Source organism: Pimephales promelas, chromosome 13 (genome assembly GCF_988280905.1).
Source record: "Pimephales promelas chromosome 13, fPimPro1.hap1.1, whole genome shotgun sequence".
Lineage (NCBI taxonomy): Eukaryota > Metazoa > Chordata > Actinopteri > Cypriniformes > Leuciscidae > Pimephales > Pimephales promelas.
This window is the reverse complement of record NC_142781.1, coordinates 9,670,250-9,683,340: the sequence shown is the minus strand read 5'-3', so window position 1 is coordinate 9,683,340 and position 13,091 is coordinate 9,670,250. Positions and strand designations below refer to the sequence as shown.

Here is a 13,091-nt window from a genome sequence, read left to right as displayed (position 1 = left end):
TTACCAGTGTGTTGCGTTCAAGTGCTTTTGTTGTCGTAATGTTTTAAAAAGATGGAGATCTGTTATTTAGCTAAAACTATTTTAGATTGCTTAAGTCATCTGCAACAGCATGAAAATGATTTATCAAAACTCAAAAGGTAAATAATATGCTGTATATTTTGTAGATCATGCATAGTATATATTTTTTACCATTCACGACTCTCGCGGTGCTCTCCGCCATTTTGAAATGGTCAAAGGTTATCTCATCTCGGCAACTCGTCCATCAAAATATTCTACGAGTTTCCCATGAGGAGGTGTTCATGTGCATTTTCCACGTCGGCTTTTGGTATTTACCATAATTAACATGAATGAGCACATGAACGCATAAGCCCTTGATCACTTTGAGTCAGCTATGAGTTGATTTATATTTACTTTTTTTCCCTTTAAGAATTTGTTTAATGCAGCATCCACATGTATATAGGTGTGTTTGGGTTATTTTAAAATAAATAGATAAATTATAATTAATATATCATAGAGTTTTTGTTGTGGTGGTGATAAGACGATCTGTGGTTACATCACAATCGTTCTGCATTGTGGGACAAATAGATGCCTGAAGTGTACATATGAAGCCTCGGTCCCTCTGTCTAAATCGAGAGAACGAATCTGTCCATATAAACTTTCCTCGTTCACTTCACGAAGTGGATACCCCCGAGGGGAAGTGCTTAGGGAAGTTTGCAAGGGCGTGTCTAAAAGTGGACTGGAACGCAGCCTTGGGCCAAATAAAGAGAATATCATGCAAGTAGACAAGTGGTCAAGTGCTAAGACGACTAGTTTTTTTTTTTTTTTTTAGTTAGCTTTCTAGTTTACTAATTCCTGTTTGTTTCAATGGTAACTGATTTGATTTGAGTTTCAGTTCAGGTGTGTATTGTTAATTAGTCTCATCAGTTTCTCCGTTTGATCTGTGTATTTAAGCCCAGTGGTTCAGTCTGCCCGTTGTCTGTTATTGTTTAACTTGCACCCCTGTTCAGTGTTTCTGTAGCCTGAGTTATTTTGTAATTAAAACTGCTGCAGAGACACTAACAAGGCTATATTCCCCACCCTAGTTTCTGGTATGAGACAGCTGGTCTGACTCTTCTATATCTATATTTCACCCCAGTATTTTTATTATTGTTGAGCTACTAAATTGCTAAATGTTTCAGTTTATTCCCCTTCATCCTGAAATTGCTCAATTAATCTCTAAATATGTTACACATGGTGGTGTTGCCTTGAAGCTTAAAGATTTTATTCACATTAAGCCATCAAAACAATTGTATCATTAGAGGTAAAGCTATGATGTAATATATTAACCTGCACTGTTTGCCAATGTTATGTCTTTAACAGAGCATAAATAGGTCTAATATTGTAGCAGAGAGAGTCTGTCCTGCCTTGAAGACATCCTCTTGAAGTGCCAGGACTGTGGCTCGTCTTACAGGGGCTCCCAGGGGGCTCCTTCACCTGCCTTGGCTGAAGGATGTTCCTCCTAATTATGACAGAGGTGTCGCAGGCCGCGGGGCAGAGAGCATTAGCTTCACACTCTGTGGGGGAAAAAAGAGTCAAGAAACAGTTCTGGAAGGATGTTCTTCTTTAAATTTGTGTGGTTGGATGGAGGCAGGAGAAATGTCAGAAAAGAAGAGGATTGTGGTGGATTTAGGAGAGAGGTTGGTGTAGCATTTCTTCTGGGACTTTCTCTGATTTGTAGAGAGCTACTTTTGGACATTTCTAAGTAATACAAGGTTTAGTTCGAGGAAGCTTGTTTAACTGATCTACTGTTTTACAGTATTAACATGAGCCAGGGTTCATTTTTGATGAAGCAGTAGCAGCTGGGCTTGAACACAGTTTAGAACTAGTTGAGTGAAATAGATTAGACTGCCAGCATGTTTTTACGCGTTTCTGTCTGTCTTAGTTCTGTGGGATAATGAATTGTAGCAGATGGTGTCCTGGAAAGTGTACAGGTGTCTTTGGAGAGGTGTTGTTGAAGAAAGATGAACAGTACTGTCTCTGTATCACTGGGAAAGAAGATCCCCATCCGCAGAAGCCTTAAAAAAGGACAACAAAATATGTTTCCTCTGTTGACACTCACTCACAGTTGCCAAGTGTGTGCTGGTGAGCTGAGAGGCGCTTGTATGGCAGTTTGTTAACAAAGCATTAAGAAAGAACTTGCGAATGTAAATGATATGGCCTGGGGATGGCTAACCGTTCATTAAATGTTGCTTTCACAGTATACAGTACATGCACACTGGGGATGTCATGAAGTTGCTTCATCTTCCTTCTTTTGTTTGTAAAAGCTTTCCAAAAAGATTGTCCTATTTATTTTTCAAGGATTGGTACTAATGCCATGTTTTTATGAAAATATTATTAAAATAGTATGAAATATTGAAAACATGTATAGAAAAATTATACATGCTACATGTTAACATGTAGCATGTATGTAGCATGTGTAGAATGTGGTTAACATGTAGCATGTGGTTAACATGTAACATACATGTTAACCACCAACCAACATTTTGTACAAAACTAGATTTCTTATAATGAGTCTTAAACTAAAACTAAAAGTGGAAAAGTTTTTCCTTTGCGGTTTTGAAAGGTTCTGTGCACAACAACGTTGGCCAAAGGTTCTGCATTCTGCATTCTGCAAAGGTTCTACACAGGTCCGCAAAAATGATTACGCTGTGTTATGCATGCGAGGCCTGTTGTTGGTGATGCCACTTTCTGTAAAGAAACTCTATGGACTGATCATGTATTACGTATGCGCATGATGTCACGGTTTTTACCAATTAAAATTTTTAGCAGTTTACACAAAGAATTCTTCGTTCTTTGAGAATTCATTGTTTTGAATTCAAGAATTCATGAATTCATGAATTCATTGTTCTTTGAAACCAGAAAATGAACGGCCAAAACGCATTATAAGTTTCCTGTTTTTAGTTTAGGTATCGTGTTAATTGAGGATTCATTATCAAACCTGTTACTCAATTCTGACACAATTGTGGTCAGTTTATTTGACGAATTAAACTTGTGTTGTGAGGTAATGCAGCGCTGTTTAACTTGGTCTATACTATCACACTAAACTGCATTTAAGTTATATGTGTTTGTCTGTATGACACTAGCAGAAAACTAGATCAATATTAGAATAACATACTGATCATATTTATAACATTTCATCATGTTGAGCTATATAACATTGATTTGTTATGTATATTTGTTCACATGTCTAATAAAGTACATGCAAGAGCTCTCGGCATCTCGAAAATGCCACGCTGATATTGAGACTTGTTTTAGTTCTTCTTTTTGTCCCAAAGTCTGCTTGCCATGGTCCATAATGTTTGAAACAACAAAAGTGTGCCGCTAGACAAACGCAGTTGTCCATGTCTGTCACCATGTTTGCTATGGCAGTACAAGCAGAAACGATGGATAACGCAAAAAGGCGACAAGTGAACAGGGACGAGCCATTATTTAAAATTGGAATTTCTCTGAAATTAATATTTTTGGAACTTTTGGGATATTGTAAGTACACAACTGCAAGAAATATATCACACTGCGCAAGTGATTTTTTGATATTTTATTACAAAAATCTTACATATTGTAGCTTAAAGTTATACCATACAACTGATTCCCTGATGCTTATTTTAATCATATTAAAAATGTGTATTCTAATGTGGATTTGATGAGGGTTGTGTACCCTTTGGTTACTTGCACAGAGCTGTAAATAATGTTTGATCAAAATAAAAAATAAAATAAAAATGTTCAAGTACACTTTTCAGGCAACCTTAGATATCTGTGTCGTTTCACACGATAAAACACAATGTAAAAAGTAGGCTGTTAGGGCATTTTCAGTTGTCAAATGTTAGTGGAACATGTTTACAGTTAATTTGATGACCTCCTGAGGATTTCAGGTTCCTCCTGATTTTATACATTTAGCCTACTAAGAATCACGGCAAGTGTTGTGTATAGCTTACTCTGAAGCAAGACACTAAATGTTTCCCAGGACTGCAACTAATTTTGGTTACAGGCTCTGATAAATAAAATATGTAATAATCATTTGATTTTTTTTAATATGCCCTCATTAACTCCCTGTGCTTTTACATTGATATATATATATATATATATATATATATATATATATATATATATATATATATATAAAAAAAACAACAATATATTGTTTTTGTATTATTTATGTTTTTGCGCGTGACAAACGTTCATGTTTCCCGCGTGCGTGTTTATTTGCATTCTCTTGCTTTTTCCCACTGGACTCTCACACTGCCTCATTAAGCGGCGTCAGTGATCTTTTCATTAACTTTTCCGTTTAATTAGGCCGCAAGAACTGTCTCATATGTCACTCCAGTAGAATAGCTTTGATCTGAGCATCGACAGAAAGGAGTGAGTAGATTTTTTAAGCAGTGCGCAAACTGCGCATGCGCGTGACAGTTCCGTTCAGTTCAGTTCAATTAACGGTCGAACAGGACTTCAAGGTGTGTTCCTCCTTTAAATTACTCCCTTTAAATGTAAATGTAAAATATTATTTTGGAACTGTTATTACGTGTGCGTTTAGTATCTGGCAGTTCAATAACTATGTTTATTCAGCACCATGGAGACTTCCCAAAATGCTTCCAGTCTTCCAGGCTTGTTCCCACACAGTCGCTCACACCCGGGGCTTTCGTCATTTCGTGTGTGTGCAGACGACATTCTGAGGAAGTATGGTGTGAAATTCAGGATTAAAAATGGATATTCACTCATGTAAAGATACCTGAAGGGGATTCCTGACAGAAACCGCTGTATTTGTCTCGATACGTCTTTAAATGGCGTGTTTAATATAAGTAGTAGGCGGAGCCGCAGAGCTCGCGAGCTCAGGACAGGCACGAGCAACTCAGTCGAGCGGAGGAGAGCAAGCTCGGGATGCGCGGATTATCCCACTACTCTGGGTTTGACCTCAGCATCACTCCATCCGCGCTCCATCACATGCACTGTGGATTTAACGCTTTTTTCGAGGACATTTGTTAAAGGAATCGGATTCTCTATCGGTGGAGTAATCTTCATTATATAAGGTAAAGCAGAACTACTTTAAGAGATATAGAGAGTTTCACAAATGCATTTAGACGTTAACTAACATCACATTATGTTGTATCATCATATTTCTGCCAATTGTGTACTCATACACGCATTTATTTTTCGTGTGTTCGCTCTGGGATAGCTATATTATTCTAATGTAAATATAAAAAAGGCATTTTTTTTACAGCATTAAATAGATTGACACGTTCCTATTTATTTTATCCTATAATTCCCATGACCTAAACATTCATGAAATAATTAAAGTGTGTTTGAGATCTGCTGTCATTGCTCTGAGAGGAGACTGAAGGATGCATGCAAGCAGCAGCCTGAACATGATCACCCTCTCTCTCTCTCTCTCTCTCTCTCTCTCTCTCTCTCTCTCTCTCTCTCTCTCTCTCTCTCTCTCTCTCTCTCTCTCTCTCTCTCTCTCTCTCTTCTCCTTGGTTAATAGTGCAAAACTTTAATGGCCTTTATGAATGGTAATGTAGCATATCAAGGCTCTAGCTTAACCCTTTAATAGGCAGGAATATGAAAATACCTTGGACAAATTAATTGACTAGGGCACAATAATACAATTTCTTTTTCTGTCCTCAATGTATTTATTATATATCCAATTTCACAGATTATATCCCCCATTTAGATAACACGTGAAAGATCTGAACATCATGGTCAAGGTCAGCACAGCCTTCAGATGATATTTTGCCATGTAACTTTTAGAAAAAAATGGCAAGGTTTTATACCAAGACCTGAACATTTCTCCCATGAAACACCGAAAGAAATGTTTGCCAGAATGTAGGAGAAAATGGCCTGTCAAAATAATAATAATAATAAAAACTGTAAAGCATCATAAAAGACCTATAATTAAAGCATTGCAGTTTTTTGGGCATATGTTAGCTGCTTGGCAGTCATTTTTCATTCTATGGAAAAGACAGCATTATCATTTTGCAAGAAATAACATCCTGGTGTTCCACAAAAGAAAGATAGTCAGGTTTTGAAAGACAAGAGGGTGAGTAAATGACGACAGAATAAGGTTTTGGGAAAAACTATTCCTTTAATTGGGAATCCCATCTCAAACAGTGTGTGTTTCAGCGCCGGTGCTGCTACACATTACTGTTACACTGCAGGTTTTTAACGGCTTGCTCATCTCTTGTTCTTTGTGAATGCATGTCAGGAGGTATTAGCTGACTTGTTGTCAAATTGACTTTTCGATAAGAGACATTAAGATTGTGAGAATTTTAAAGACATTTTTGTGAGAAACCCTGCTGATATTGACACAACATTGGCGACATAATCAGTATTTCTGTCAGGAACATTATCGTCAAATACGACTGACAATTAGCATACAGTTTGGATTGGCGGTATGGTTCAGTTCTGGGCGAGAGCAGCAAACAGAACAGAACAGAACCAACATGAATGTATTGCAGATATCATCAATTCAAGATTTTAAAGTACAACATGATTTGAGAATTTATTCTGATTCAAGGGGAATCAGAATGCCAAATGCTGACTGATGAGAGGAGGAGCTGGGGATGGAGGAGGGTAATTAGCCCTCGAGAAACGCGAGAGCTGCTGATAATACTGAAAAGCTTATATTGGTATACAGTGATAGACGTCGTATTCCTATAGGTAGACGTGGATCAGCTGAGAGTCAGCTGATGCGAGCTTGACTAACGTGACCTGCCAGAACTGACGCCACGCTTGATATTTATTTGTTGTTTCTTGGATCCTTCTTTGGCCTTGCTTTCATAAAACATGCTGCAAATGACTGTAAATCATTCAAGGCAGACTTTTCCTCTGATAGTTATGTGTATAAGCTTTTCATGTTCTTTTGCCTTTTGGGAACCACCAAACGCAACACTCATTCTGTTTGAGTGAATTTTCTATGGATTATACAGAACATATTAAATAGGATGAATGCTTTTTCTCCAAAATCCTCTCCAAATGTCTTTTGAACGAGAATCCTCATAGACTCCTGTTTCAGAGAGTTCTGATCAGATCTATGTCGTTTGTAACGCAATAGTCTGCATTATGTTTGTAATAAATCCTCCGTGACAGACCAGTGGCAGTCATCGTGTGCCGTGCGTGAGGATCGGGTTTCGGGCCGGCCCGTTGGCAGTATAGCAGACTTAACAGGAAGTCCTTCTGTAAACCTGTTCTCCACGATGCCTTGCCTATTAGTGTGGCATGCATGGGTAAATGTCTTGACCCTGGCCACTGCGTTCTGCTCGGCTCACCCTTTTCACCTTTCTTTCTCAAATCTTGTGGAGCGCTCATTCTCTATTAAAACACAGACAAGACCTATACTATCACTCAAGGGACGCTCCACGCATCGGTGTTGGTATCAGTTGCCTTAATTCAATACCTGGCTGCCAGCGAGAGATTAACTATTCAGGGCAGGTAGTTAAAGGGGCTATTGTGTTGCACCGTGGTGGAACAGCTACGATTGGGGAGGCTTTGTCTCTGGGGGCTTCATGTCAAAAGCAACAGCCAGGGCAGGGAGGGATGGAATTTGACACACACACACACACACACACACACACGTACAGTCTGTCGGTCTCTCTCCGACAGACATCTGTCAACCGATCGTATGTGTTGTAAATACTCAGGTGTTGTAAACAGCAAATATTTGACCCTGGATTTTGTGACTACTAGTATTTGCCTAAATGCAAATGCGGTTTTAAATAAAAAATACTGTACTTGTGTTATACAAATTTTAGCCTTATTTTTTAGTAAAAGGCTAAACTACTGTTGGCCTTGTTCAAAAATATCTGGTCAACACATTATTAATTAGCATTTTTTACTGTGAAGGCCTATGTGAATGAATAAGTGTCATATTATAAAGATATGTTGTTTAACAAAGCAATGTGCAAATTGTTTCTTGCCATTGTTAGTTAAATAATGAATCATCATCATAATAATAATAATTATAATAATAATTCATTTTATTTAAAGACACTCAAGGACACCTTATAAACAATAAAATACATGAACAATGAATTTAAACATGGAGAAAAAAATGCACACACACAAAGGCTTTCAATCAGAATAAGCTAATCTAAAAAAAAAATTGTTTTAAGACATGATTTAAAATTGAAATATAAATTGTCAAGGATGACTCACTTCTTAACCCGAAGGGAAGCAGAAATTACAGAATTACCAATAGCCAATTTAAAACTTTTTTTTTTATAAAATAGTCTTATTTTTCAGTGAAAGGATTTTCTATTGGCCTTGTTCAAAAATAGCTGCTCAACACACTAACAATAAGCATTTGTTGACTGTCAATGCCTATATATACTATTTAAATAAGCTTCATATTATAACGATGGCTCGTTGTTTAACAAAACAGTATGCAAATTGTTTATTGCCATTGTCACTTAACTAATCATGATAAAACATAACTCAAAGAACTGAATACAAAGGTGTCCATTGTAGTATATTTGTCTGTATATTTAATGTACATAATGACCCTAATGATGTTTGTCTCTTTTTTTCTTTTTTCTTCACAGATCAGGCAAAAAAGTCCCAATGTGGCCATTAACATGTGGCAATATCATAGAATCAGAACCAATATGGAGCATCTCTGTTTTTGTCCAGGAAGTCGACTCAAGGGAGCATCACCTGTAAAGCCTCTCTTATAGATAAGTGTATCTGAGCGGTCCAGTTCTAATCTCAAGGCTGTTCGGTCTGGTACCCCTAAACAGGATTTAAGATAGCATGTGTCAAGAGCCTCAGTGGCTTCACCTTCTTCGCCCATATGGTTATCACCTAAAGGATTTGATGTTTCTTCAATTACCTCCACGTAATTCGCCATAAAATATTATTGAGGAATTTTATTTTGTTCATTGCTAGAGGATCCCTTATAGCATAATCACCATGCCTCCCCTTTGCCGGCCCAGTTGTGTACTATTGCTGCTCAGCACCTTCCTGAGTCTCGGTTTGGGCCTGGAGTTCACAGGCTTAGAGGGTCAATGGGCACGTTATCTTCGCTGGGACGCCAGCACCAGAAGTGACCTCAGCTTTCAATTCAAAACAGCTATATCAGACGCTCTGGTTCTCTACTTTGACGATGGAGGATATTGTGACTTCCTGCTCCTGAGCATTGAGGAAGGCAAGCTAAAGTTGCATTTTAGCGTGGACTGTGCAGAAACCACTATAACCTCTGGCAAGATGGTAAACGACAGTCGCTGGCACTTTGCAACCATCAGCAGGCACAACTTGCGAACGGTGTTGGTACTGGATGGAGAATCCAAGATGGACGAGGTGAAACCGCAAAGGCAGTTCATGAAGATTGTCAGTGACCTGTATCTCGGAGGAGTGCCTCAAGACATCCGGACAACTGCCCTAACACTACCAGCGGCGAAGGAGATGCCACCGTTCAAGGGGATTATTACAGACCTGGGTTACGGGAATCAGGTTCCAACGCGCCTGGGAAGCCAAAAGGTCCGGTTAGAGATGGAAGGCTTGTGTACGGAGAACCCCTGTGAAAATGGAGGCATTTGCAGCATGGCTGACGGTGAAGCTTACTGTGACTGCTCCAAAACAGGATATGTAGGTCGTTACTGCAATGAAGGTAAGAACATTTAGGCCTACCTTTGATTTTCAACACGAGTCTTTGATGAAATGTGATTTATTTACAAGAGTACATAAGCAAATGATTAAACAAAATCTCAAAGTCAACACATGACATGACAAGACATGCTCTGGCTCTGAAATGGCTTTTCTTGTTCGCTGATGTCACTTACTGTGCAGTATATAGACCATAAACAATGCCAATACCCAGAATAGTTGTTTATTCTCTGTTTTATTCAGACTGAAGTCAAGATTCAGGCTTCATTCCGAAATAGAAAACCTATACTGCAAAAAAAATAAAAAAAATTGGTTCTTTCTATTTCAGTTTAATTTTCCTGTTAAAATATATATTTAAAAAAATATTTGAAACAAGATACATGTACTTGAGAAGCAATACTTTTCAGAGAATATATCTATAATACTAGTCTATTTTGTCTTGGAAGACTGACACTGGTATTTTTTTTTTCAATTATTTTAAATAGAAGCAAGTGAAACAACATGCTAGTGCAGTAAAATAAACCCATTTTTTTCAAGATATATCAAATCAGGTCTTTATATAGTATGCAGTGTCACCTTTCAGCAACATTCATCTTGATAATTTTGTTGGAAAAAAAAAAATTAAGTTTGCAGTTCAACAGTAACCCCCCCCCCCTTTGATCGGATATTTCGAATCACGAAAATAAAATGGCTCTTGAATGCTGTGTCATGTTGACTTTTAGAAATCCTGTTTAATATATAATGTCATTCACCCGACCTCCAATCACACTTGGTGCATTCATTTGTGAAATTGTCATTGAAACAGTACTGATTGTACAAAAGCATGTAAAAAGTATTACATTTTCACATAATGATGATGTGCAGTAGACCCAAAAAGTATTTAGACAGTTGTCATACTTAAAACTGAAGTCACTACATGAATTAAAACATGCAATTTTTAAAGATAGTTTACTCACACTTTCAAGTGAAACATAAAAAAAAAGTTTTAAAAAAATAAATAAATGAATAAAATCAGTTACTAGGACAGTTGTTTGAAATTGAGGGGAACTGACTTTATACATTCACTGAAGTAGTTTAGCAATTTTCAAAAATACTTCTAGAAGTGAAGTTAGTAGAGTATGCCATTTGTTCTAATGCAATGGCATTCATCCATTTTAAAGTGTGGTTTAAGTGTCCATGATAGTCTTTGGGGTCAGACATGTCAGTTTTATGACTAAATTTAATAATGATAATGTTTTGATTTTCAGTAATTATTTTGCTCATTGTATCTTATATGATTGAGTGACAGTTTATGTCAGAAATGATTTCTATGATGTTACATATATATTGTGTTTCACATGGATATTTTCAGGGATATCCATCTTTGTTTTTATTGTTTTATATGGTCATTTTTATAGGTAAAATGATACTTTTCCCCATTAAATATCCAGATCCTGCACATGTTACAGAAAATGGAAGGTACACCACAATTTCAAGAGTTGAACCTTTTTGAACTGCGATTAGGATTTCTATGACCTTATGATAGTACATTTCTTGATTTTTAAACAGTCAAGTTTCTTTTTCCAACTGCACTAGTGTTGAGACCTATTTGGGATTACTCTCACTGAAGACTCACCAGCAGGTATTAAAATATAAGTCTCAAAACTGATTATACTTTCCGAACGCACACTGAATTGCCAGGAGACTATGGTGCTGGGGTTACGAGAGATTACTCTTTTCGTGTTGTGCCCTGTGTATAGTCTATAATTCCACAAACATCTCAATTTATTCAGGACATCCAGTCAGGCAGGGAATCAGTAGACCCCAAACTGAATGCCTGCCTTATTGCATTTCATGATCAAACCCAAGCCCTTTAGACTGATCACACCAGCCCTGTGCCTCAGTGCTCCTTTATAAAGATTAAGAGATAGTCCTCAGCGGCAGCGACAGGAGATTAGGCTGTGTGATCAGATCACCTTTGGATCTGTAGGGGCGCTCAGGGCTGGAGGGCCAGTGAAGGATGTTTCTTGCATCTCTGGCCTTCCGGCGAGCAGCAGGCCTAAAAAAGTGCCCTTAATGAGGAGCCAGTCAGCAGCTGCTCAAGGGAAAACTGATGTGATAAATGTAGAGCTAGTGGACCTCTAATCTCAGTGCAAAGGTTTAGCTCGGGCCGTCCTATGCTTTGACCGCAGGCGTGGCTGTCAAGGCCTGTCTTGGCTTCATCAGGCCCCAGTCGTGTCCACAGATTAATGGACGTGTCTGATAACGGATTGCGCTGCTGAGCTGTGGGAGCGCTCTGTAATTAGGGTCTGGAACGAAAGAGAAATGGCTAATTCGCTGGTGGGCGATGGGGGCAAATGATGGGCTTAAACTTGGACTGACACGCTTTCAGAATCTCACAGCATGGCAGTGTTTAGGGTGAATTCACTATTTGGGGGAATTCACAACGAATAAATTTATAAACGTGCCTTCTATCTGGGTTTTTTTAGCACTCGATTCACTAAAGAAATGATGCAAATCACGAAAATGTGCCAACATGGCCAAAAAGCTGTGCTAAACTTAATGTGTACTCCACAATTCCCTAGTTTGCAAGCCATTTCTTCTAAGTGCTAAATTGTGGAGGATGTAGCAGACTATACCCGTGCTCTGAAATGTGCTTGACTTTTAAATTTTTATTACAGTATGATAGATCAGATTACAACTTTTTACATGCCGTCATCTTTTAGTTTTGCTACTTTTCGAATTTGTTTTATGTATTATTGTTTTACCCTAGTCCCAGTGCCAGACCTTCAATTCACATTTATTTGTATAGTGTTTTTCACAATGCACATCGTTTCAGAAAAATCCACATTACAATTTAGAGTGATCTGTTATCAAAACTGTCTAAGTTATGTTTTTCAGAAATGTACGTATACAAATCATGGTTTGCTAAAAATGAATTAATCAACAATCTACAGTTGTAGAATATGAAAAGCCATTAAAAAAATCATTTAAAACTATAATTTTATTTCCACCATTTTTTCCACTCCACAGAATGCATCTTTTGAGATGTGGTGGCATTTTCTTGGCTTTCAGAAATAATAAGAAAAATTAAATATTAATTAAATAATTAAAAACATCATACTGTACATTTAGTCACTAAAAAACATAATAGCTTAATATAGATAATCAAGATGCAATGTTTGAAACTGGACTGCCTATTTGTTTATTGAATTCATCTTTTAGTGTGCACTTTAACAGTGAAAACACAGTAGGAAAGTAACAAATGTGAGCTTATAAATAATTTAATAAGTTTAATGTTTGCCCCTGCAATGAGCGATATGCAATCTGTCCAACCTGCACTTGTTTTACATGTAAATAGACATGGCAACAGGCTAGCAAAGACCCTCAGAGCATGCAGATGGCTCAGGAAAGCAGGCCGCATACCTCAGTGTGTATGAAAGCATTAGACGGGCCACACCACCCCAGCTGGAGCGCAATCA

General features: G+C 37.7%; 1 protein-coding gene across 24 annotated transcripts in view; it reads left to right on the top strand.

Annotated features, from left to right (window-relative positions):
- Positions 1-4,721: 4,721 nt before the first annotated feature.
- The window catches only part of nrxn3b (neurexin 3b), a 431,860-nt gene continuing 423,490 nt past the window's right edge, over positions 4,722-13,091 (top strand). For 6 of the 24 annotated variants that reach the window (XM_089118430.1, XM_089118429.1, XM_089118425.1 and 3 more), the window contains exons 1-2: positions 4,747-5,060; positions 8,571-9,634. In XM_089118430.1, the coding sequence (XP_088974556.1) occupies positions 8,938-9,634 (697 nt within the window). In that variant the 5' untranslated portion in view covers positions 4,747-5,060; positions 8,571-8,937. Of the gene's footprint in view, positions 5,061-8,570; positions 9,635-13,091 lie in introns of all 24 variants that reach the window. The other 18 variants (XM_089118441.1, XM_089118440.1, XM_089118434.1 and 15 more) reach the window with 11 other exon arrangements.